Genomic DNA, 26047 nt, shown 5'->3' on the forward strand with positions numbered 1-26047 from the left:
AAACTAAAAGAGCTAAGATAATAGAAAAAAAGTAAAATATCCATTTCAAAACAACAAAATATGAAGTTGAATAGAGAAAATTGTTGCTCAAATCAATCATACAAACAGTAATTTCTATGTGGGAAAAAAAAAAGTAAATTCTTTTGGAATATATGTGACTAGAGAACTCTCCAAACAGTTCAATCTTCTAGTATGTCTTTATATCAAATTAAGATTTATGAATAATGGTAACACCATCTGCATTGTTAGATAAAATTCCAAAGGTAAAACACAAGAAAAATATTAAAGAAATGGATAAATGTATATCAGATACAAACACTCTATTTGTTCTGGGTACATTTCCGATATATCTATTTAATTGCAATAATTGAAACAAAATCCTACCTGAAACAATTTTTCCTTTTGGCCCATGCCATTGGAACGATGGGTCTATCAGTTCGGCATTTCGCAGTCGTTGAGTTACACATAACACATGTGGGCTCCTTTGATGGTGCATGACATATACTTTCACTGAAAATATGATATTAAAATGTTTCAGTTATATTTTACGTTGCTTCTTTCTTCATAATGACTTACATTTTTGTAGTTTGGGTTAGGTGATTTCACAGGATTTCTCTGGATTATTGCTCTTATTACTTGCTGACAAGAACTAAATTTCATTGCATTCTATGTAACTAATATTAAAAAATGCATGATGTTTAAGAGTCATTCTGTTTGTAAAATCTATTGCTAAATCTTTCTGTACTCCTTCTTCATTGGATCACATTATCAAATCTTTTCATTTTAGCCACCTGGAAGAATTTCCCACTGTAGAATTTTTCATTCAGTATCCATGGAAAGTGCCACATCTGTCTGGCTTTATATTTGCTATTCAACGAGGGTGTCAAAAGCAATCTGAGGGCAGTGAGCAATGAAGTCCACTGTGTGTAGTTATGAGTTCTTCATTTTCCATCCTGCCAAGTCTTTGCTTAGTTGTTTTTGCATTCTCTTATTGTTCTCCTGGTATTTCCAGTTTATTTCAGTTTATCCCTCTGTGAATGTTTTTAAAAGAATTAGACATTAAATTAAATGTTTTATATTTCAAAAAAAATGCATGATGCATTTTATTTGTGTGTACATACGTGTGCACATGTGAGTATGTTCATGCATGTGTGTGTATCATCAACCTGAGCATAATGTATTCATATCTCATGTACAATAAAAGAAAATATTATTCTTAGAATATTATTTCGATTACAAAGTATTAAGATAATTCTATATCTATACCTTATCTGTTTTGCAAAGACACCAAACATGAACAGAGTTTATCAATAAATTGTTTAGATTAGAGGACTACATTCCTTTGATTTTAAATATTAAGCATTTTGTCACATTTTGCTTTAAAATGTAAAGAATCCTGATAATAAGCAGAAAATAGCATTCTTTAGGAAATACAAAAGGAACCCAGTAAAGATTCAATTGTTTAGAGTTTACTTAAGTAAACTTTTAGAAAAGGTTCTAACAACCCTTCAAGAACTGCATGCCAACTCTTCCTTATTCACTATATGCAAAGATTTTTCTGATCCAGTAAAACAAAAATTGTTTAAGAATCAAAATTCTCCTTAGCTTTAAAGAGATTACCTCTAAAGTTTCACTACAAAGCATGATGTTTACTGAATGTACTATTAAGCACATATCCTTCCACAGATTAAGAAAGATCCCCTATATTCTTGGTTATTTGTTCTGATCATAAATTGGTATTGAATTTTAAGAAATGTTTTCTCTATGTTGACTGAGGAGATAATTTGTTTCTTTCTTCTCGAATATTTTAATGAAATGCTTGAATTATTATAAGAGACTGCCTTTCTGGAATAAATCTAATTGGTCATGTTTTTAACTTGAACATTGTTAAATTTAATTTGCAAACATTTTCTAATGATTGTTGCAAATATGTTCATATGTAACTATGCATAATTTTCTTATACTATCATTTGTCCTTCTCCCATTTCAATATCAAGCATTTATCATTATAAACATCTATTTAGTATTCATTATTACTTAGCATTTATTATTATTAAGGTAGACATCTAAGGTTGTAGTGAACACATGAAATGAACCAGGTAGATTTTCTTCTACAGATTTTTTCTGCAAGAATATGAAGGGGTTTTTTTCTTGGAAAACTGTATGGCTTGGTACCTTTTTTTTTTTCTTGGCAAGAAGGGGAATAGGAAAACAAATTTTTGACCACTGATAAAGTGAACTTAATTGGTTACTAGTCTACTAAGTAATTTCATCAAGTCTATTTTAGAAATTTATATTTTACTAGAGACTTATTCATTTCAGGTTTTTTAGTGTAAAATTGTTCAGAATAAAGTTATGATTTTTTAAATTTCACCATATTATGGGGGTACAGATGTTTAGGCTACGTATGTTGCCCTTGCCCCCCCCCAAGTCCGAGTTTCAAGTGTGTCCAGATGGTGCGCATCGCACTCTTTGTGTATGCATAAAAATTGGAACTACCCTAACCATACGAAAAAGGCATATGACTCAATGACAGGAAAATAAACTTTAATATAGATTGTATTTCCTAGAAAATGTTTGAAAACATTAAATTTGTCTTCTTTTTTCTAACTTCTTTAATAAATGCTCCCCCCATAAATTTTTAGTCCTCATTATGATTTCCTGACTCTAACTCTTTTCACAACCTCTGCCCTAACCATGCTAAAGTAGCACATGGCATCACTTTTTGTGACTTTACTCATTTAAGTACCTAAATGCCTTTTCATCTTTGGGAACTCAGCACAAGTATAACCTTTTGTGCTGGCTTGATAGTATCTCATGCCATTACCGTGCCCGTCCTCTAGCCCCCAATAAACCCTGTACACATTTCAATCACAGTAAATAGTAATGAATCCAAAATAATTTCCCAATGCAAGATGAACATACAAAAACAAACAATATTCCTCTACATTAACAATAATGCACTGAACCTGGTTATAGCAAAGAAGATAACATTTGAAGAACAATAAACAGAAGTTACTCTATAATCCAAGATCTCTGTGGGGAACATTTTTAGACTCTATCAGAAGATCAAAACTAGACTACAATGCCATAATCATAAAAGTATACACTTATAACTTTAAAGATGTCAATTTATCCCCACATTTATGTATAGAATCAATAGAATTGTAAGCAAAATCCCAGAAGAATTTTTTAAAGAAACTGTTGAATAATGATTCTAAAATATATCTGAAAGATTAAAGCTTCATAAAGAGCTAAAACAATTCTATCATAGAAAAGCAAAGAAGAGAGACTAGAGAAAGAGTTATTGAGATATATTAAAACTTACATTAAATAAAAAAGAGTAGTCTATTGTCAGAATAAAAAAATAGTAGGTCTCAAAAAAAAACGGATAGGTATAAATAACTGATATATGACAGAATTGGCACCTAAAGTCACTGAGGAAAACACAGGTTATTAAAAAATTATGGTTAAAAATTGTCTCAATATATATGCAAAGGTGAACTTAGATTCACACCTGGTATCATAAACAAAAATAAATACCAGGTAGAGCAAAAATCTCATGGCAAATCACTGTCTAAAAACACATAAAATAATACTTTTATGTCTTGGGTTATAGAAAAATCATGTTAATACCAAAAGCACAAAAATAAAAATACTGAATTCGATTCCTTAAATATTAATAATTTCTGTTCAATCCTATATAACATAGACAAAATTCAGAGATCGACTCCACAGAGAAGGTATTTGCAACAAAGATAATAAATAATGTATTTATAACTGGATTATAAACAATATGAAAGTAACTCCTTTGAAAACAGCAAGGCAAATAATAGGCAGAGGCAACTTAACCCTCAGCTTAGCAAAAACAGAAAAGTTAGGTAAAATTTCATGCTGATGAGGATGTGGGAAAATGGAACTCCTCAAGCACTGTTGGAGGAAGTCGTGTAGCCATTTTGAAGAGCAATTTCAGTGAGATTAAGAATGCTCAGGTTCTATGATGCTGAACTTCTACTTCAGCATATAGTAAGACTCAGAAAACTTTTGAGAAGGTACAAAAAAAGATATACAAAATGGTATTCATAATACACAACAAAAAACTGGATAAACTAAAAGTGCAACAAAAACGTAAATAAACACCCACTGAATTAATTAATGCATGAGAGAATAAAAACAGAAATCCACGTGAAATGAGAAGAATAAGCAAAAGGTGAATGAGTTAAAGAGAGGATGACAGAATAGAAAAATAGCCAACTAGACAGATGCTAATGCCTTACATGACACCAGAAACTCAAGAAATTCCAGGCACAAAAAAATCAGGCAGCCAGCATGTTATGTAGCCACAACCAACAAAGTATCATATAATGATCAACTTTGTAACATAAGAACTATAGCTGAATTGAAATGGTAATCCATTTTTAAGAATAAATTTAATATTACCCAATAACAAAACAAATAAAAGGAAAATTAGTTACAGATAACTATTTTATAATTCAGGTTTAAAAGTTGAACTTGGTGAAATCAACAAAAATATCAGAGTAAGGAACTCCAAAAATTATCTCCTTCATAAACTAATGAGAAAAAAGCAGAAATTGTTAGAATAAACACTTCTGACTCTAAAAATTAATCAAAGACTTGCAGTAATCCAGGAAACATTTATTCAAGAAAAACAACTGAATCTCTGTTATGGGTTGATTATACCCTCCCCCACAAAAAAATTTATATGTTGACGTCTTAATCCCCAGTACCTCAGAATATGAACTTATTTGGAGATAGTCTTAACAGAGCAAATCAAGTTAAAATGAAGTCATTAGGATCAGTCCAAATTCAATATGACTGATATCCTTATAAAGGGGGAGAATTTGTACACACAGACAAATATGAGGGGAAGAGGATTGGGAGAATCATAGAAGATGGCCATCTATAAGCCAAAGAAAAAGACCTGGAACAGATTCTTCCCTCACAACATTCAAAAGGAACCAACCCAGCCTACATCTTGATTTTCGACTTCTAGCTTCCAAAACTATAAGACAATCCATTTCTGTTGTTTAAGCCTGTCGGTGGTTCTTTGCTACGGCATCCCCAACAAACTAATACCTTCCATAATAACAATGAGCTTGTAGCATTTTAACTTGCCCTATTCCCATCTCTCCTTCCCCAGCTCTGCAAAAGCCTTGAAAACTAACAATCTGTAATCATAGTAAGAACCAGAAGCCAGGCAGCCATTAGAGGCGGCAGGCAGGGTTAGAGTGCTTTGAAAGCGTCCTTCCCAGAGAACTGCCATTATCTGGCCTGTCTGGCAGTGTCCTTGATCTCACTCACAGTGACTGTCTTTACTTGACCTGACATGTAGTTCACCTACCGCAAAAATGCTTTTCCCCAGGGATATTTGTCAAAAACAATTAGAAGCTATCATTTAAGTTTTTGACTGCCTGATACGGTGGGTAACAGTGGGGAAAACAATAGGCTAACCAAAAACCTTAAGAGGAAAAGCTGGGGAATGACATGTCCACAGGAGCTCTGAATCATTCTGACACATTTCTGGGAAAACAGAAGGCCACACTCATGCATAGGGTTGTGTGCATGCCTAGGACTGTGTGTATTCTCAGTAAGGACTAAGAGGACTTAAGTTCTCATCTTTGGCTAAAACTGAGGTTCTTCACAGCATAAAGTGAATAAGGTAGGGTTGTCAACTGCCTGGCTAAAAATTAAAGGTACACCACTACATCCACAAAGGGATCCTCAGGAAAGACTAGGAAACTGATTGGCTCAAAATGTCTAATAAAATCTCTGTCTAATCATTAGCCTAACTAAACTATTTAATAATTGAGCAGATATTTCAGCGGCTACACATGATAAAGAATACATAATTCATTCAGCAAAGTCACTAAACAAACAATATGAGCAAACAGCAATAACATAATACTCTGAAAAGGAGGAAAAATCTTATTTCCAGAGTTACTATATTACTTTTTTTTTTTTTTTTTTTTTAGAGATGGGGAATCACAAATCACTCTGTCACCCATGCTGGAATGCAATGGCATGATCAGTTGATCATAGTTCACTGCAGCCTCTAACTCCTGGGTTCAAGCAATCCTCCTGCACCTCAGGTGCTCAAGTAGCTGGGACAACAGTCACCTGCCACCATACCTGGCTAATTTTTTAAATTTTTTTTGTAGAGAGAGGGATTCACTATGTTGTTCAGGCTAGTCCCAAACTTCTGACCTCAAGCAATCCTCCTGCCTCAGTCTCCCAAAGCACTGGGACTACAGGCATGAGCCACTGAACCAAGCCTTACATTTCTTTAAATGTCAAGTTTTCAACTACAGATATGAGACAATGCAGAAAACCAAGAAAGAATGGCCATATGCACTTTTAAAAAGTAACCATTTGAAACTGCCCCCAAGGAAAACCAAATGTTGGACGTACTGGACAAAGACTTTAAATTAGCTATTTTACATATGATCAAAGAAAACCATGTCAAATGTACTAAAGAAAATATGAGACAATGTCTCTTGAAAGAGAGAATATCAATAAAGAGACAGAAATTATTAAAAAGTACCAAAAAAATAAATAAAAGTACCATAACTTAAATGAAAAATTCACTAGAAGGAATCAACAGAAGATTAAGCAGGCAGAAGAATAAGCAAATGTGAAGACAGCTCAATTTTAGATTATCTATTCTGAGAAACAGAAAAAGAAAAAAGCAAATGAGAGAGATAAATGATCCAGAGACCTGTAGGAAACCATTAAGCATATCAACACATGCATAATGAGAGTCGCAGGAAGAGGGGAGAGAAAGGGTCAGAAAGAATATTTAAAGAAATAATGGTAAATACTTACCAAATATGATGAAAAACATGAATCTACATGTCCAAGAAGCTCGCTGAAACTCCAATTAAGATAAACTCAAAAAGATCCATATCCAGATACATCATAATCAAATGAACAAACTCCATAAACAGAAAATATTGAAAGCAGTAAGATAGAAGCAACTCATCACATAAAAGTATCTCAATTAAGAGCTGATTTCTCATCAGAAGCCATAATGAAGTAGAAAGTCTAAATAGACCTAAGAACAAGTAGTGCTTTAAATCAGTAATCAAAATACTTCCCACAAAGAAAAGTCCAGCACCAGATGGATTGACCGGGAAACTTTATCAAACAAAGTGGAATTAACAACAATCCTTCACAAACTCTTCCAAAAACAGAAGAGAAGGAAACACATACCAACTTATTCTGTGAAGCTAGATTTACCCAAAAACCAAAATCAGACAAAGACATCACAAGAAAATTACAGACCAATATTGCCAATACGAGCAACCAAATCCAGCAACATAAAAAAGGATTATGCATGATAATCAGCTGAGATTTATCCAAGGAATGCAAGGGTAGTTTAAAATATGAAAATCAATGTAATGCATCATATTAATAGAATAAAAGACAAAAACACATGATCATCTACATAAATGTGGAAAAAGCATTTAACAAAACCTAACCTTTCTCCCAATAAAAGCACTCAAGAAACTAGGAACAGAAAGGAAAATCCTCAACCTGATAAAGGGTATCTACAAAAAATAAATAAATAACTAACTAAATAAACAAATAAATAATCACAGCTAACAACATACTTAATGGTGAAAATTGGCATCAGTTTTATACAACATCAATATGAAAGTATCAACTGTATTTCTAAACACTAGCAATGAACAATCTAAAAACAAAGTAAATAAAACCATTCCATTTACAATAGCATCAAAAATAAATAAAGTATTTAGGAATAAATCTAAAAAAAGAAATGTAAGTCTTGTACACTGAAAACTACAAAATGTCATTGAAAAAAATTAAAGAAGACCTAAACAAATGGAAAGATTCTCCAAGTTCATGGACTGGAAGAAATAATATTGTTACAGTGCTAATACTCCTGAAATTGATCTATAGATTCAATCCAATCCAAGTTAAAATCCCAATGGATTTTCTGCAGAAATTGACAAACTGATTCTAGAATTAATGTGGAATTGCAAGGAATCCAGAGTATCCAAAACAATCTCAAAAAGAACAATTTGAAAGACTCACACTTACTGATTAAAACGTACTATAAAGCTACAATAATTAAGAAAACAACATAATGGCATAATGATAGACATATAACTCAGTGGAACAGAATTTAGAGTCCAGAAATAAACCCATACATCTGTGGCCAGTTGCTTTTAAATAAGGGTGCCAAAACAATTCAATAGAGAAAGAATAGTCTCTTTTACACCATTTGTGCTAAAACAACTGTATATCTGTAAGCTAAAGAATGAGTATGGCCTCTTCTTGCACCATATGCAAAAAATTAAATCAAAATGGATCAAAGGCCTAAATGTAAGAGCAAAAATTATGAAACTCTTGTAGGAAAACATAGTGGTAAAACATTGAGACCACTGATTAGGCAATAATTTCTCAGATATGACACCTGAAGCACCAGTACCAAATTTAAAACAGAAATTAGAAGTTTAAAACGTGTGTTTCAAAGGACACATTAAGAAAGTGAAAATACAATCCAAAGAACAGGAAAAGATATTTGTAAATCATATATCTGATAAGTGTCTAGTACTTAGAATATATAAAGAACTCTACAATTCAACAAAAAAGGCAAACAATCCAATTTAAAAATGGGCAAAGGACTTCAATAGGCATTTCTGTAAAATACATATCCACGTGGCCACAAAACACATGAAAAAAGCATATCATTGGTCATTAAGGAAATACAAATCCAAGCCACAATGAGCTAACACTTCATGCACACAGTAGCATGGCTATAATCAAAATCTACAACTAAAGGACACAGGGAGCACTAAAGGGAGGGAAGGGCATGCCCTTAACCCGCATTTGGGTGAGGCAAAGACATAAAGTGTAACTATAATGTTTGCACCCTCAAAAAACCCTGGAATAATAATAAAAAAAAAAGATGGACAATAACAAGTATTGGTGAAGATGCTGGAAAATTTAAACTCTCATACATTGCTGATGTGAAAGTAAAATAGCTCAGGCTTTCTGAGTTTGGCAGCTCCTCAAAATGTTAAACATAGAGTTACCATATTTCCCAGAAATTCTACTCCTAAGTATATACCCCAAGAGAAGTGAAAACATATGCTAACACACAATGGAATATCATTCAGCCATACCAGGGAATAAGTACTGAGACATTCTATAACATAGCTGAACCTCAAAAACATTATATACTAAATGAAAGAAAACAGACACAAAAGGCCATATAGTGTATGACTCCACTTACATTCAATGTCCAGGATAAACAAATCTATAGAGACAGAAGTAGATTAGTGGTTTCCAGGGCTGGAGAGTGATTGCTTAATGGGTAAGGCATTTCTTTCTGGGATGATAAAAATGTTGTGAAATTATATAATGGTGATGGTTGCCCAACCTTGTCAATATACTAAAAACGACTGAACTGTACACTTTAAAGGAGGAATTTTATGGCATGTGAATTTACCAAAATAAAAAAAAATATGCAAAAGAAAGTTGTAATTGCTATGCCTCATGTGACTACCGTAAAATCTTATGAATCCAAAATCTTTATAATTTGTAGATCTCATTTGAAAAAAGTTCTAGCATATTTGAACTATATACACTTACTATTCTAGTTAATTATTACATAATAAGCAAAAACACTTTAGGCAATTTTATATAACTTTTAGAAATAATGATTCTTTGTACACTTAAGCAGTCATAGCATACAGAATTAAACTTGGATAAATCTAGGTACATAGAAAAAACTTTAATCCATTTCCGTAGAAGGACAAGGGCCTTAGAAAACTGGGATAACTTGGGAACATTAGCCTGTTGAACAAGACTGATAAAATCTTTAAAATGCTAATAACTTTCTTAAAATTATGGAAAATCTATTTATGAATACCTGGAAAATCTGATGATCCCACTATTTTCACTGAATCTTGGGTCAAGCGAAAAGCTCTTGGTAATCGAACCAAATATCCAACTATTAAAAACAAAAAGAAATGATCACCAATTTGCCTCATTAGAAATTCCAAAATATTCAAATAGCATCATACTATAGTAGTATATTTGACTTGGTTGAAGGGGAAAGCCATAAATCAATCTCTTCTAACAGATAATTTCTCTATTCCAACTCTACTCCCCTTTACATGCTCTGATAAATGTAATCTACCTACTGCTTCTCCCTATTATATCTTACCTCTGGCTTTTTCTACATCCACTTAAATACTCTCTTCATTTTTAAAAGTTCCAATCTCCCACCATTCAAGACCCAAATCACAAATTTCTTCTCCTTCAAAGTTCCTGTTTGTCCTTATTATTTCTTACGTGCCATATGTCACTAGCACCTCTCTAATAATGCTCCTCCTACATTGTATTATATTTATGCACCTGAGTATATCATTTTCCTTATTAGATTACAGCTCCATTGATAGTGGGATCAGTGTTTACGTCCACTTAGCAAGAATCAATACCAAACACTATACCCGGTGAATAGTGAATATCAAGTAATAATTGTGAAGTATATGCTGATATTCATCAGTCACTTTTGAAGGAGTAAATGTTATGGGCATAACAGTGTGAACAGAACAAGTGCGAGGGGCAGTATAAAAATACAATAGAGCATTATATCCAAATAACTTTTAACAAAGATGGAGTAAAGTACAAAGAAAAAAATATGGTATTCGATGCCAGAAGACCTGAGTTTAAATCCTAATTCTGTCACTCACTGGTTTTAAGAAAGTTACTTTAAACTCTAGGAGCTTCAGTTTTCTCATACACAAAATGGGACTACTAATTCCAGCCTTACAGAGTTATTATAGTAACTGAATATTGCATAAACTTTAAAAGGCTATATAAATATGAAGCCTTCATTAGTCATAGCTTACATATTAAGATATTGACTGCTTATTCTATTTCTTATACACCCATAGGTCTAATGTTGTTACTGGATCAAAAGATAGCGAGGTAAAATTTTTAAATGAAAACACACACTTTCATACCTAGTACAAGACCATAAACCATGTTCAGGAAGCATCTTTCTCCTGCATGGCGATTAAAGGGTATTGGCTATTCTTGTAATCATACATGAATGATCTTTGGATTCCTGATATCTGGACTTCTACAAATCTTGTAATCTCCAATCCACTCCATTTCTCTCCTTTCTCTTCCCTATCCCACGCCAACTTCTACATTTCTTCTACATGTATATTCTTGGAGTACTTTTTTTTCATTCTCCCTTATTTGAACAATTTTTAGCATTTGAAACAAATCTCTTTCATGCTTTTTATCAATTCTGAGATTTTGTTTTTAAAAAGTCTAGAACTTGAACACAAAATAATACAGCCAAAACCATTCTAGTTAAATAGCATTTAAATTAAACTCTCATTTCCTTCTGCAGTGTTTGTTCATCAGTATCTTTAATGTATTTTGAAAACAGTATGGAAAAGCCTTTCAATTCTTTAGATGTCAAAACATTTAGATGTCCGAGCATTTGCCGCATTTTACATCTAAAACCAAAAGATGGCGCTCCGCTATCACTGATAATTTCAAAGCGGCAGGATGCTTACTCCTTTTGAAATACGAGGAAAAGAGTGCATTTACATCATTACGGAGTGCACACACTGCAATGTAAAGCTGGAAAATGATCCCTAAACTGAATTAAGAAATTTATTAACAAACCAGTTTAAAACTTAAATCGCGGGTGTTTTAGTAAACTTCTACCTATACATTATTAATTCCCCAGTCATTTGCTCTTCTATGTAAATGCAGACTGCCTTTGTACAACTTCTACACAAAATAAACCCTTCTTGTCAGGTATTAGTAGTGAGTAGAGTGTTTTTTTACATAAAAGGGGTGCACGTGACACAAGAAAAAACAATTCTCAGTGGGGGAAGGGGGACTCAAGGTTGCCTCCGCCGAGCCCGCCGGCCAGGTGGTACCAACTCTCACCTGACGGGGGCACCCGCACAAAGTAGGCGGAGAGAAAGAGGAGGGCAGCGGCCCGGGATAGCGGGGAGCCCGCGTCCCGGGCCCACCGCCAGCCCCGCCGCGCCCGGCCAGGGGCCGAGGCCTCCATCCACACTCCGCCGTCGCCTGCCGAGTGTCCGCGCAAAAGGACGTTACGCTGCTCGCGCCCACCCGCCGCCGGAAGTTGGCGGGCGGCGGACCGGAAGGACGGACCGACGGACGCCTCGGCACTTCCGCCAGGGCGGTCCGCTAGTGGAAGGTGTTTTTCTCCACGCAGCTCAAGAGAAGGTCTCTTGCTAGCTGTTGGGCCTCGGGACAACACCGTCACTCAGAGAATGCTCAAGAGCATAAGCGACCTGTCGAAGATTCCGGAGCTGGAAGAGGAACATCGGGCCCCAATGCCCGCGCCTTTATTTTCGTGCGGCGTTTGTGGACAGATGGAAGGCCCTTTTTGTAAGCCGGGTCTCAGCATTTGAGGGCCAGTCGGAACAACAGATAGAATTTATGAGTTAAGACACTTAGAACCCTCAGAGTATTGCCTGGATCTAGTAATGTCAGCAACTAGTATTGATGGATGTGTGCAACTTAATTGGGAGATAAATGCAACACACATCTAGCGGAGATTAAAGGTAAGGCCTTTAGCCTCCAAAAGAAGCATGATGGAAAAACGAAGGAAATAACCATAGATGAAATGGATTTTCTTCCAATACGCAGCCTGGAAGATCATCTCATATCACCTAAATTCAGAAAAACATAGAAAACCACCTATCAACTGTGGGAGACCAGAGAATGTCTCCCCAAAATATTAAAGACTCTTCAGCTGAAGACAAGAAGCAACAGATGCAAGAGACCTCTCTTTCCTCCCTCTTTTTGTGCAAAAGCAGGACATAGATATACAAAGACAAAAGTTATCTTCCTTCCCCCCCATGGAAAACAAGAGTTAGCCACTGAAAACAACATCAGACCCTCATCAGCCTTGAGATGATGCCAGATTAATTAATATTAACAAGCTTTACTTTTACCATTTATTTGCCTCCCCCCAAGTTGCTGCCTGTAGAGACTCAAAGTCCTTTTCATTTGTCACATTTTACTGTTCTTTGTTGAATATGTTATATAAGCTAGAATTCAAAACCACCTATTTGAGAACTACTCATTCTCTGGGTGTCTCTCATATGTAAGTGAAATATACATAATAAAATTTCTGGGTTTTTTTTTCTTGTTAATCTGTCTTTTGTAACCAGGGTCCATTCCAATTACGAACCTATGGAGGTTATTATTTTTTCCCCTACACAGCCTCAGAGAGACTTTATAAACAGAACTTGTTTATAGAAATTGAAAGAGAATCATGCCTCTACTTTTCTGCTGCTGGAAGGATTTAATCAATGGGAATAGGCCTGTGGTAGAAATAAATATTACACAGTTGATGCAAATACACTGAATGAAGTCTGAGCAACTAAAGACAGAATGCCTAATAGTAAATGAATTGTCACCTTTAATATGAAGAAATGAGTGGACTAAAAAGTATCGCTTGATACACTGTGTTCTGGATGAGGGATTTCAAACTGATACCCTAGCCACCTAATTAAGCCTTCCCACCTCTCTAAGTGTATCTCAAAATTTTAATGACTTTAGGTGGAGCATAGGTATTCTGGTTTTAACACGGATATCACCACCTCTTGCTGTTGTACAGTTGGTCTGACTTACATATTATGTGCCTGGCTCTTCAAAGATACAATCTTGCCTGTTTCGCATTTTTGCTGCGCTAAGGTGTGATGTTTTATCCCCAAATTCTAATATTTGGAATTCTTACAGTAGCAGTTTTCTTTCATGCAAGAAGAAATTATTTAGTGGAAAAGAATGTTTAAGTGACCTGGTATATTAATGATTTAAATGACATGTGTAGACTAATAACTGATATCCTATTTATTGTAGGTTTCTAAGATGAATTCACAAAATTACTCTGAATATCATGGTAACATTAAAGGATGTAAAGATAATGTAGGGCATGTAAAGGATGAACCTGTACTTTTGACTATAATTTGAAAATTATTTTCCTTAAAAATTAGATACACCAATTCAAATTTAGTGTGATAAATGTCTATATTTTGCAGTGCATTGAAACTTAATGTTTATTTAGATAGCAAGTGTTATATCTAGAGCATTAATACATAATTATAGTTACATATATACTTTTAAAAATATATTGTGTTATCACTGGATTAACTTCTTTATACTCCTTAAATATATTTTATACCCATAAAGTATCAACTTATGGAAAAATTTAAAAATAAATAAGTGAGCACAACTTTCCTAAGCATTGGGGAGAAGAGTATCATGAAAATATCACTATCAAGGCTATTTTGTTTTTCTTAAGAATTAAATTATGAAGTACATAATAAATGGTTCAATGTGTTAGAGTTCTAGCTGTTACTAAGCAACAAGGGTTCAGCTTTTTTTCTTCTTCTGTTCTGTTCTTTTACTGCCCTAGCCTTCCTTTGGTGGAGAAAAATAATTTACCTTAAAAAAGAAAAAAAATCCTACTCTACCAACATTTAGAAAGCTGAATCAATAATTTTATACTATATTAACCCTAATTTTTAGTTATTTATATTGTTAAAAGAATCATCAGACGTACTTAATTTATAGTTATCAAAAATTCTAAAGAAAAACGCCATGGATGTGGAGGTTCAGTACACACCTGGAAAGATAAGTATCTCTAAAAGGTCCATCCTTTCAGGAACAAAGGCTGTTGAGAATATAGACTACCCACACTACTGTGACCTCTTAAGAAAAATGAATATGCCTTTTGTGAAAGGATTTGAGGACAGACATGACTATGGCAGATTTGAAAAGAAATGCAACCCTTCTTTTCTTAAATTTCACCCTTACCCCCCTTCCATCCTGCCAGACTATCATTTACATTATCCTTATCCCCCACCATATGGGCCAGATTACCCATTATTTCCACTTAGGGATGATGTGCCTTTAGGTGATCCCTGTTCAGGGTTTATGAGTCCTGGTGGTGATGCTGATTTAAAGCCTGGCATTGGCAGAACCATACCAAACTTGGTGAGTTACAGTGATGTGAAACCTCAACATCGAGTTCCGAGATCAGGCACAGGTTTTCAAACAACAATAAAAAGGCAAACAATTCTATCAGAAGAACTGCAACAGGACAGGAGATGGAATTCTAGGGAAGTACCAGATATTTCCGTCAGAGCAAGACTCGGAGGTAAATAAAGTGACATTCACTTTATATTTTTTAAATACTCAAACAAGGGAGGAGAGTATGGATATAAGATTCAGTATGTTTGTGGTTAAATTAACATAAAATTATAAAGAACTGAATAAGATTTTATTATTCTTAAATTACAGATTGTAAGAAAAAAGTAGTAAGAATGACAAACCATTTATAAACTTATATATAAAACAAAATTCTTTTTTAAGAAAAGACATTGATTAGTTTAAGTGACCAACACAGAATGTATAACATTATTTATTGCAGATATATGGATAAATTTATTTTACTAACAGGGAATTTATGTATCACTTTGGTAATTGTATAGTGAGCCTCCGTATCTGTTTCTTTCCCTCAAAAAAAATAGTTTGCTGATGGTTATGAAAGAGTTAGGTTACAGGGGCTGAAATAAAAGGGGTAAGTAATGGAAAGTAAATATTTTGGGTCCAGAAAGTACAGGAGCTGAAGAGCAGCAAACTCTGCATAAATAACTCCATAGCCCTGGAGGCAGGATTGATCACCCCTTAACTGACATCAGTAGCAGGTGGTTTCTCTGTAAGAACTCCCCTAGATGGTCACAGGCCTGGCCCAGAAGTTATGAGCAACACCTCCAAACGAAAGCCACTGGGACTATTTCCTGTATGGAAGTTGTCTAGCAGGCAGGGAGTGAAATGAGGTTAGCATCTTTGAACTTGTGAAAAGGAAAAGGACAAATGCTGTGGCAGGAGGTGTTAGGCTTGCTCTAGTCTCAGAGGTTGCACCACCTTACACAGGTCCTCTTCAGCACCCAGCCACAGACCAGAGGACTAAGGAAAAAATGTGTGGTGGAACAGTGAGGCCACCATATGTTGGGGCAGTGGGGATTCATGGTTTCTGCCACTCTTCCACGGAGAAAGAAGGTTAGGAAGAGGGTAAAAGTAAAGGAAAATGTAATAAAAATGAAAAAACCCACAATATAACTCTTCTCTGCCCCTCGCTCCACATATCCATTATTGAGCCAGAAGGAGGAATTTGGAAAGATGTAAGGAGAGGATGCATTTTGCTTTTAATTTGCAGTCCAGTTATAGCCTTACCAAGTTGGTTTAGGGAAATTCTGAGTTTATTATGGAATTTTCATGTAAAGGGTATGCGTGAGATTCAACAACCTATCTTGACAATAAATTATTTTATAATCCATTGGAAATACGATCTAGGAAATGTGGTATTACTGAGAATCAAATCCACTTGTATCTACAAGTGACAGATACTATCTTACATGCTAAAAATGTTGCCAATTAGGAAACCACTGTTGAGTCTAGGTCCTTCCCACAGACACAGTACATTTAACTGATTCTGAACTAGTGACTATTTTTCTAGTCTGTCCAGAAAGTAGCTTAAGTTCAACCTTCACTAATATTTCAACATATAATAGCATTCATTATCAAGAATGTTTCCTTAAAGGAACTGAAGTTATTCTTCCCATTTTAAGCAAGGATACCACATATTTTGTAAACAGAAAACCCCAGTCTAGTATAATCTTTAAGAGAACATTGTTGGTTTATTCTTGTAAGTTCTTTTAACAGAGGACTCTTAAAACATTATTCCAAGAAATTATAGGTTGAAGAATGATTTATCTTAGTAAAGCTAACAGGATTAAAATAGTGTTAATGGACTTTGGACCAACAATTTGTAAGCAAGTTTAGAGTCATCCTGTGTATTTCAATGCCTGAATCGGTACAACAGAAGAATTCAGAGGATAATCAGACTCCCTGGGCTCGAATCCTGGCAAAACCTTACTTGCTATATGACCCAGGGCTAGTTACTATTCTCATCATGCCTGTATATCCTCATTTATAAAATTCATATAATAGTAATACTTTATAACATAATAGTAAGGGCCATTTGACGTAAAAATCCCTGACATACAGAAAGGAACTAATAAATGTCAGATTGTATAAAGTCCAGAATTTTCAGTTCCTTCACCATAAATGGGAAATAATAGCACTTCTCTTATACAGTTGTAAGAGTTAAATGAACTAAGACATGTAAAGTGCTTAGCAAAATCCCCTTAAACCCAATAAAACATTCAATTAATAGTGGCTGTTATTATTAGCCATTAACTGTTTCAAAGAGTAATACCTGCAGTGTGGGGAGTGAGTTCAATATAATTTCTTTTGGCTTTTCAATGACTTTGTAGATCCTGGGAATAATCATTAATTATAAATGATAAGTACTTTCAGGTTTTAGAAAATCTAAATATATGAATACATTATTTCTAATACATGTTTTGATAAAGAAGGGCATCTCAGAATTAATTACATCACAAACCAGCACTCTTTTCAGTGGACTTTCACAAATATCATAGCAAGATTATAAAAGATTATATTTCTGATGTATTCTTGCCCCATTCCAACCTTGTCTAGATCTTTAACTGGGTCTGATACTTCCTTTGTTGGTCCAACTGGCTCTCTCTATCATCTCCCAATCAACTATTCTAAACTTATACTAATTATATTCAAACCTTTTACTGGATTCTGACATTTATTGAAGCAGATGATCCAGTCTTCCTTATCACAGAGAATATACAGTTTGTCTATTTATACCACCTTGATCTTTCTCTCATTTGGCCTCCTGATATCAATATTTATTACTCTTTGTGTGTCTTACTGTTTTTTAACCATTGTTTTAGCTCAGGCTAGTATAACAAAATACCAAATACTGGGTAGCTGAAGCAACAGCCATTTATTTCTCACAGTTCTAGAGGCTGGGAAATCAAAGATCAAGGAATCAGCAGATTTGGTTCCTGGTGAGGGACTTCTTCCTGGTTTATAGAAGGCTGCCTTCTCCCTGTGTCCTCATATGGCAGAGAGAGAGACGGAGAGAGAGACACAGAGACAGAGAGAAAACACACTCTAGTCTCTCTTCTTCTTAAAAGGACACTAATCCCATCACTGGGGTCTTACCCTCTTGACCTCACCTAAGCCTAATTACCTCCCAAAGATCTCACCTCCAAGTAACATCACATTGGGGGTTAGGGCTTCACCATATGAAGGGAGACAAACATTCACTCTGTAACAACCATCCTAATCATTTTTTAAGCGTATAGTTTATTGGTATTAAGTACATTCACATTGTGCAACCATTACCAGTATTCACCTCCAGGACTCACTTCATTTCTCAATACTGATACTACTCATTAAACAACAATTCCTATTTCCCTCTTTTCCATGGCCCCTGGATGCCACCATTATATTTTTTGTATCTATAAATTTGACTACTTTAGGTTCATCATGTAAGTGAAAGCATACAGTATTTGCCTTTTGTGATTGGCTTGTTTTACTTAGCATAATGTCCCTCAAGTTTCATCCATGTTGTAGTGTATTTCAAAAATTCATTCTTTTTCAAGGCTGAATAATATTTCATTTTGTGTATATGCCACATTTTGTTTATCAATTCACCCATTGATGGACACTTGGGAAGCTTCACCTTTTGGCTATAATGAATAAAACTGCTATGAACATGGCTTACAACTTTCTCCTTGATACCATAAGTTCAGTTTGGGAGGATATATAACCCAATAGTAGAAATGCTTGATCACATGGTCATTTTATTTTTAAATGTTTAGGAACTGCCATACTGTTTACTATAGGGCTACATCATTTTATATTCCCACCAAGAGTACATAATTCCAATTCCTTGCATTCATGGGGTAAATCTGACTTGATCATGGTATATAATCCTTTTAAGGTGCTCTTAAATTCTGTGTGCTAGTATTTTGTTCAGGATTTTGCATCAAGAATCAAGAATATTTTCCATCCTCATCAATTTTTTTAAGTGTGAGTAAAATTGGTCTTGAAATTCCTTAAATGTTTGGTAGAATTCACCAATGAAGCCATCTGGTCCTAGGCTTTTCCTTGGTGGAAGGTTTTTGGTTACTACTTCAATCTTCTTTTTTAGTTATAGGTATGTTCATAGTTTCTATTTCTTCATGACTCAGTTTTGGTAGGTTGTGAATTTCTAGAAATTTGTCTTATTCATCTATATTATTCAATTTGTTGGTGTAAAATTGTTCATTGTACACTCCTATAATCCTTTTTATTTCTGTAAAATTAGAAAACCTTCATTTCTTGTTTTATTTGGCCTTCTCTATTTTTTTCTTAGTCAATTTAAATGTTTATCAATTTTGCTGAATTTTTTGAAGAACCAACTCTTGCTTTCATTGATTTTCTCTTTTTATTTTCCATTTTCAATTTTGTTTATATATGCTCTAATCTTTGTTATTTTCTTCTTTCTGCTGAATCTGGGATTAATTTTTTCTATTTCTTGTTCCTTGAGGTGTAAAGTTAGGTTATTTATTTGAAATCTTTCTTCTTTTTTAATGTAGGTGTTTATTACTATTAATTTCCCTCTAAGGTTCTGCTTTTGCTGTATATAATAAGTTTTGGTACCTTGTGTTTTCATTTTTGTTTGTCTCAAGGTATTTTCTGATCTCCTTTTTTTATTTCTTCTTGGATCCAAAGAAGGCTTTTGTTTAATAGTGTATTGTGTAATTTCCTCATACTTAATAAGTTTTCCATTTTCCTTCTGCTATTGTTTTCTAGCTTTATTCCATTGTGGTCAGAAATGACACTTGGCACGATTTCTGTCATATTAATTGTTTTATGAGTTGTTTTGTGTCCTAACATGTAATCTATCCTCAAGAATGATCTGTGTGTCCTTGATAAGAATGTGTATTCTGCTGCTGTTGGGTGGAATGTTCTGTATTTGTTAGGTCCATTTGGTCTATGTTTTATTTAAGTCCTCTATTTCCTTATTGATCTTCTGTCTGGATGTTCTATCCATTATTGAAAGTGAGGTATTGAAATCTCCTACTGTTATTGTATTGCTGTCTATATTTCTCTTCAATTCTGATTCTCTTGACCTGTTGAGTATCTTTATGACAGTTATTTTGAATTTTCTGTCAGGTAGATCATGTGACTCAATTTTGTTAGGGTCAGTTTCTGAAGATTTATGTTCTTCCTTTGTTTAGAGCCTCTTTGCCTGATTTTGCATTTTTCTTGACTCTCTATGTAGGTATTTGTATGTTAGACAAAGCAGGCACTTCTTTTGGTCTTCATGAATTTGCTTTGTAACAGAGAAGAACTTCAACTATCAGCTTGGCCAGAGATTCTAGGTGCCTCTTCCAACTCTTTTCCTCTTTGAGGGAAGCTGAGAGCTGGGATTTTTGTTCACTTTCTCTAGACTGAGCAGGGATAAGCCATGATGCCCATTAACCCAAAATGCCATTTCCAGTCTCCCCTGGGCAGCTATATTGTGCTAGACCCCTCAGAGTTTCAAGACTGACAAGACAGATTCTAGTTCTTTGGGAAGCTCCAGAGAAGCAGGGGTGCTGAATCAGCTTTTTATACTCTATGGCATCTAGATTTATGGTGGCTACTCTCTATCTAGATCTATACACCCAGAAACATGTGTCCAGGTGGCTAGACTGTGTTAGACCCATCAGAGCTCCAGGACTGGTGAGACAGCTGTTAGTTCTTTGGGCAATCCCAGGGAAGCTGAGGCACTGGATTAACTCTTTCTCTTCCAAGATGGAAGCTGACAGCTGAGATTTTGTTATCTGTTCACTTTGTGCTGAGCAGAGGAGATAATCTATGGCATATACCAGCCCAAAATACCACCTCTGTTCTCTCTTGCGTCACTAGACTGTGCCAGAACTATCAGGGCTCGAGGAATGGTGAGACAAAAGCTGGTTCTCTGGAAAGCCCCCTTGGAAAAGTTAGGGTTCTGGGCATGTAAACTCAACCATTTCCTCCTTCAAGTGAATCTGGGAGTTAGGGGATCTCTTCCTGATTGTATGGAACTGCACCAGGGTAAGGGACTCTGCAAGAGGATGTCCCACCTGAATCTCCACATCAGTTTCAGTGAGTCTGGTTTTGCATTCTCCTGAGATGTAGGAGCCTTTCATTTAGTTTCTGAATTTCTCACAAGGGGAATATGTCCATGAATTATTGCTGAATCAGTTTCTTGATAGTGGGAGGAGGTTTGGAGCTTCCTACTTCATCATCTTGCTGATGTCATTCTCCATGCTTTTTGTTATGTTATGTTTTCATTTTCATTTTTCTTAAGATAATTTCCGATTTTCTTTGTGATTTCTTCTTTGATCCATTGATTGTTTAGTAGTGTACTGTTTAATTTCCATATATTTGTTAATTTTCCAGTTTTCCTTCTTTTACTGATTTTTAGTTTTATTTTATTTTAACTGGAAAATACACTTTGTATGATTTCAATCTTTTTAAATTTATGAAGACTTGTGGTTTAATGTATAGTCAATTCTAGAGAATGTTTTATGTGTACTTGAGGAAAACGTATATTCTGCTGTTGAGTGGATTGTTCTGTTAGGTCAAATTGCATTATTGTGTTGTTCTAGTTCTCTATTTTCTTATTGATCTTTGTCTGATTATTCTATCCACTACTGAAAGTGGGATACTGAGTTATCAAATAATTATTGTAGCATGTCCATTTTTCTCTTCAATTCTGTCAATGTTTGTTTCATATATTTCAAAGCTCTGATAGTTGGTGCATATAAATAAAATAGAGACTAGAAAAGTGGTACAGAAAAGCAGCTAAATCTAAAGTTGTTTTTTAAAAAATTCAACAAAACTGATCTACTTTAGCTCTATTAAGAAAGAAAACTTAGGGAAGACCACTAACAAAGGATATTTTAGTTGTTATGAAAACCTATCTGTAACCAGTAGAGAACAGAAAATAAATAAGAACACAAAACACACAGACTAGCCCTTGAATCTTTCTCCTATTACACAGTTTTTGCATTTCTTAAAAGCAAGATATTACAGTACTTTTATAGTAAAAATATCAGGACCCTTTGGAAAATAGGACTTATGTCATACCCTTTCAAATTCATACAATTTCATGGGTTACACATGAAACCCACTCACAATTAGAATGGTCACAGTTTTAGATGTGTTAAATTCATGAGAAGTAAGAAAATACTACAGTGCTTTTCTTGACAAAAGATTTGACATTTGCTTTGCGGCATGGAAGTGAAGTGGGACTGTGAGTTATGAAGAAGAGGTATATGGTGGCTGTCCCAAAAGTGGCCCTCAATGATTCCCCCTTTCCCTGCGTGTGTCTACAACTCTTACTAAGAAAGTAGGTCTGTTTACCTCCCAGACTGATTTGGGGCCTGCACATATGAGTGGCTTTGGCCAAGGAGATGTTAGCAACATGATACAGATGGAGGCTTGACGAGTACTTGCACATTGGTCTGGTCCTCTTGGGCTTCTTCTGCTGGGGTCTCAGTCGCTATCCTGTGAAAGACCCAACTTAGGCCCATGGAAAAAACACAAGGCACTTGCCATAAGACCCACCTGAGCGCACAGCTAACAGTCAATACTAACTTGCCAGCCATGAGAGTGAGACCACTTGGGACCTTTCCAGCCATCCAAACCAACACCACGTGAAGTAGAACCACCCTCAACTATCTTCAGAATCCTGAGAGATAGTAAATTGGTGTTTAAGCCACTAGAGTTTAGGGTTGTCTGTTTTGTAACAGTAGATACCGAAACTGAGTGGAAGAAAGGACATCATCATTCTTAGACTAAATTTGTTGACCCTGAGATAATATCTATAATTCATTGTCCTGTTTCCTTTCTTCTACTCTGGCTTAAAAATCAAAATTTATGTTTTCCTACTTTCCTCATTTTTGAAGCAGTTGCATGAGTGACTCCAAGTAAGATAGATACCACAAAATGCCAGCCTGTTGTTCTTGGCATGAGAGACTTCATTCTAGAGAATTTCCTTTGCCCAGCTGTGTCATAGACAGAATTATCCTTATGGTTCTTAAAACTGAAATGATCATGGAACTTGGCACTCCCTTTCTCTTGTTGCCTTGGCCTCTCACCTCAGTGTCTGTGTTAGTTTTCTCTTGCTGCTATAACAAATTACCACAAACCTGAGCAGCTAAAAACAAAACTTATTAATTAATTCACAGTTTTGTGGGGACCTTATCTGGATCCTCTGTTTAGGTCTAATAATGCCAAAATCAAGGTATCATCTTGGGCCAGGCATGGTGGCTCACCCCTATAATCCTATCACTTTGGGAGGCTGAGGCAGGAGGATCACTCGACCTTAGAAGTTTGAGACCAGCCTTAGCAAAAGCAAGACCCTGTCTCTACTAAAAATAGAAAAAATTAGGTGGTCATGGTGGCGCACACCTGTACTCCCAGCTATTCAGGAGGCTGAGGCAGGAGGATGGCTTGAGCCCAGGAATTTGAAAATTTGAGGTTGCAGTGAGCTACAAGGACACCACTGCACTCTAGCCCTGGAGGTAGAGCAAGACTCTATCTCAAAAAAAAAAAAAAATAAGTATCATCTTGGTTCTTATCTAAAGGGTATGGGGAAAAAAATCTACTTACAAGCTTATTCAGATTGTTGCAGAATCCAGTTTCGTGCATCTGAGATGCCTGTTTCCTTATTCACTGTCAGCCAGCAGAGTCTCTCTCCTCCTAGAGGCTACTCACATTCTTCTCATGTGGTCTGTTCTGTCTTTACTGTCAACCATGGTGCACTGAGGCCTGCTGACACTCTCATCTCTGACTATCCAGCATCTACTTTTTCCCCATCGCTCCTTTGCCAGTCCCTTTTGCAGATTCTGTCCTGATTTTCTTAGTCAAATATTGACTTAATTATCATCATTATCATAATGATAAAAATGGTATTACTATATTAATGCTACAATTACTAATAATATTACAACTGCTAATTGGTAATTAATAACCTGTAATAAACACGTTGAGTATTTAAGCTATATGCCACAGTTTGCCTATTCCTCTATATTCATTAATTATAGTTTTCATAACTCTGAAAACAGTCATTAAAGGTGAGGAACATGACGCTCAGATGTGTCCAATAACTCATGGAGGTCACTCTGGCACAAGAGCAAGAAAGTATATACATTATTAAGTCCCAGGGTCTATTAGAGTCTTTTATAGAGCTCCACCTGAGAGAGGTCCACAGATGACTGTGGAATTCTTGTGCTGTGCTAAGCATTTTTCACAATTCATCTCTTCCTTGGATCAACATCTCTGTTCTGTCCACCTAGCTCTCATATTGTAACTTTTACATTCACATTTTGCCAAATTGGAATAATTCATGGAGCAAAGCTATGAAGTAGAGGACCAGGTCAGAAGCCCTCATGGGGTAGGAGAAAGGATCTCTATGGGAACTACCAGAGCTACTGCAATTATCTTCATCTATACTGGTCACCTATCCAAATCATAGAAATCAATATCTCTTATTAAAACTCCCCAAGGGCAATCCAACTGCAGGTTAAGTCTGAGAGTTTCATGACCTGATCCTGGCCTACTTCTCTTTTGCATCTTTCACCATTTCCTGTCTACTATTTTATGATCTAGCTATACCTCACATTTTGCAATTTTTTTGTACTTGTTTCGATGCTCTCACAGGTCAGGCCTACCATTGCACAGACTGTTTCCCTGCCTGGAATGACTACCCTTCACCACTTCCCCATTTTATCCAAGTCCTACTCAATTGTCAAGATTAGATCAGATGTCATCTTTGAGAAGATACCCCTAGGTTCCAACAGTCTGGTTGGACTAGATATTCTTCCTATGGATCCCCACAGCCCTTCTGAGCCCAACTATTATTGCAGTTGCCACACTACTTTGAAATTATCTACTTTCATGTCTGTATTTTCCATTTGCCAATGGGCACCCCAAAACCAGGAACCTGTTTTTCATCTTTATATACACATCAGCTTCCATTATAGTAGACTGAAATATTTTGAAGACTGCTTTTATATTTGCTAGTTTTTTAGGACTTCTAATCTATCATTAGATGAATTATCTACATAATAACCAGACTCACTTTGTGTCACCACCATCCCCCATATGTCTATGTGCACATACACAGATTAATAGTACCAATTAGTTCTCTTCCAATAATAAGTAATAAATAAAAAGTAATTCATTCAGCACTATTTTAATTATGCTAACATGTAAATTCCAGAGCTATTCTGTTCTCATTGTTGAGAAAAGTTATTAGATAATCCATTAAAGAATCAATTAACACCACACAATTTACCTTTCTAATAGGAAATATTTCTGGTAAAAGAAGAAATTTTTATTGCATTTTTAACCTAAAACACATGGATTTTTTTTTTCAGGTTGGACAAGCCCACTGAAAGTTACTCCTTTAAAACCTCATCATGAAGCATGCTCAATAAATCATGCATATACATTTGATGAGGAAGCAGCGTGTACAGTAAGATTTTTTTACTGGGTGATTTTACACAATAGTTATCATTAGTTCATTTCATTGTCTGTGCATTTGATATTTCATGCCCTAACAGAATAGCTACGTGCCAGGCACTGTGCAGACCTTTGTGGTCAATGTATGTTACGCGTTATCCTGTGTCGTTCCTACAACAATACTGTGGGGGAGGAGTGAGAAGTGGATGCCGCTGGTGCCCAATCCAGACCCCCTTTCCTAGCAAGTGTGCCGACCCCCAGGAACACTGAGTGGTGATCACTAAAAGGAGAACAGCCACCAGCCTGGAAGACTGCACCCTTTCGCACTGCCCGCTCAGATGCTGGCAAGTGACTGGCTGACTGACTTCCTTGAGGGAACAGACCAAAGCTGCTGTCCAGCTGAGACAGCATTCTTTCTGGCTTCTTCCTCTCATCCCAGCCACTCTCCTCACTCCACTGCACCTGAGGGTGCTCCCACACTCTATCACTTGAACAACAATCCTATCTCAATCTCTACTTCCAAGCAAGAGTATGTTGTTATTCCCATATTATTTGA

The 26047-nt window shown here is 35.6% G+C and overlaps 2 protein-coding genes across 3 annotated transcripts in view; one reads left to right on the forward strand and one right to left on the reverse strand.

Moving 5' to 3' along the window:
* Positions 1-12157, reverse strand: part of ZPBP (zona pellucida binding protein) — an 85505-nt gene extending 73348 nt beyond the window's left edge. Inside the window, exons 1-3 of one of the 2 annotated variants that reach the window (XM_012650629.1) lie at positions 11968-12157; positions 9920-10000; positions 385-510 (exon numbers count right to left, since the gene is read on the reverse strand). In XM_012650629.1, the coding sequence (XP_012506083.1) occupies positions 385-510; positions 9920-10000; positions 11968-12094 (334 nt within the window). In that variant the 5' untranslated portion in view covers positions 12095-12157. The remainder of the gene's footprint in view (positions 1-384; positions 511-9919; positions 10001-11967) is intronic. The other variant, XM_012650628.1, reaches the window with a different exon arrangement.
* Positions 12158-14658: 2501 nt separating this feature from the next.
* Positions 14659-26047, forward strand: part of LOC105815463 (chromosome unknown open reading frame, human C7orf72) — a 48353-nt gene continuing 36964 nt past the window's right edge. Inside the window, exons 1-2 of the mRNA XM_012650624.1 lie at positions 14659-15217; positions 25407-25504. Coding sequence (XP_012506078.1) covers positions 14659-15217; positions 25407-25504 — 657 coding nt within the window. The remainder of the gene's footprint in view (positions 15218-25406; positions 25505-26047) is intronic.

Source organism: Propithecus coquereli, unplaced genomic scaffold (assembly GCF_000956105.1).
Source record: "Propithecus coquereli isolate 6110/MARCELLA unplaced genomic scaffold, Pcoq_1.0 Scaffold336, whole genome shotgun sequence".
Classification (NCBI taxonomy): domain Eukaryota; kingdom Metazoa; phylum Chordata; class Mammalia; order Primates; family Indriidae; genus Propithecus; species Propithecus coquereli.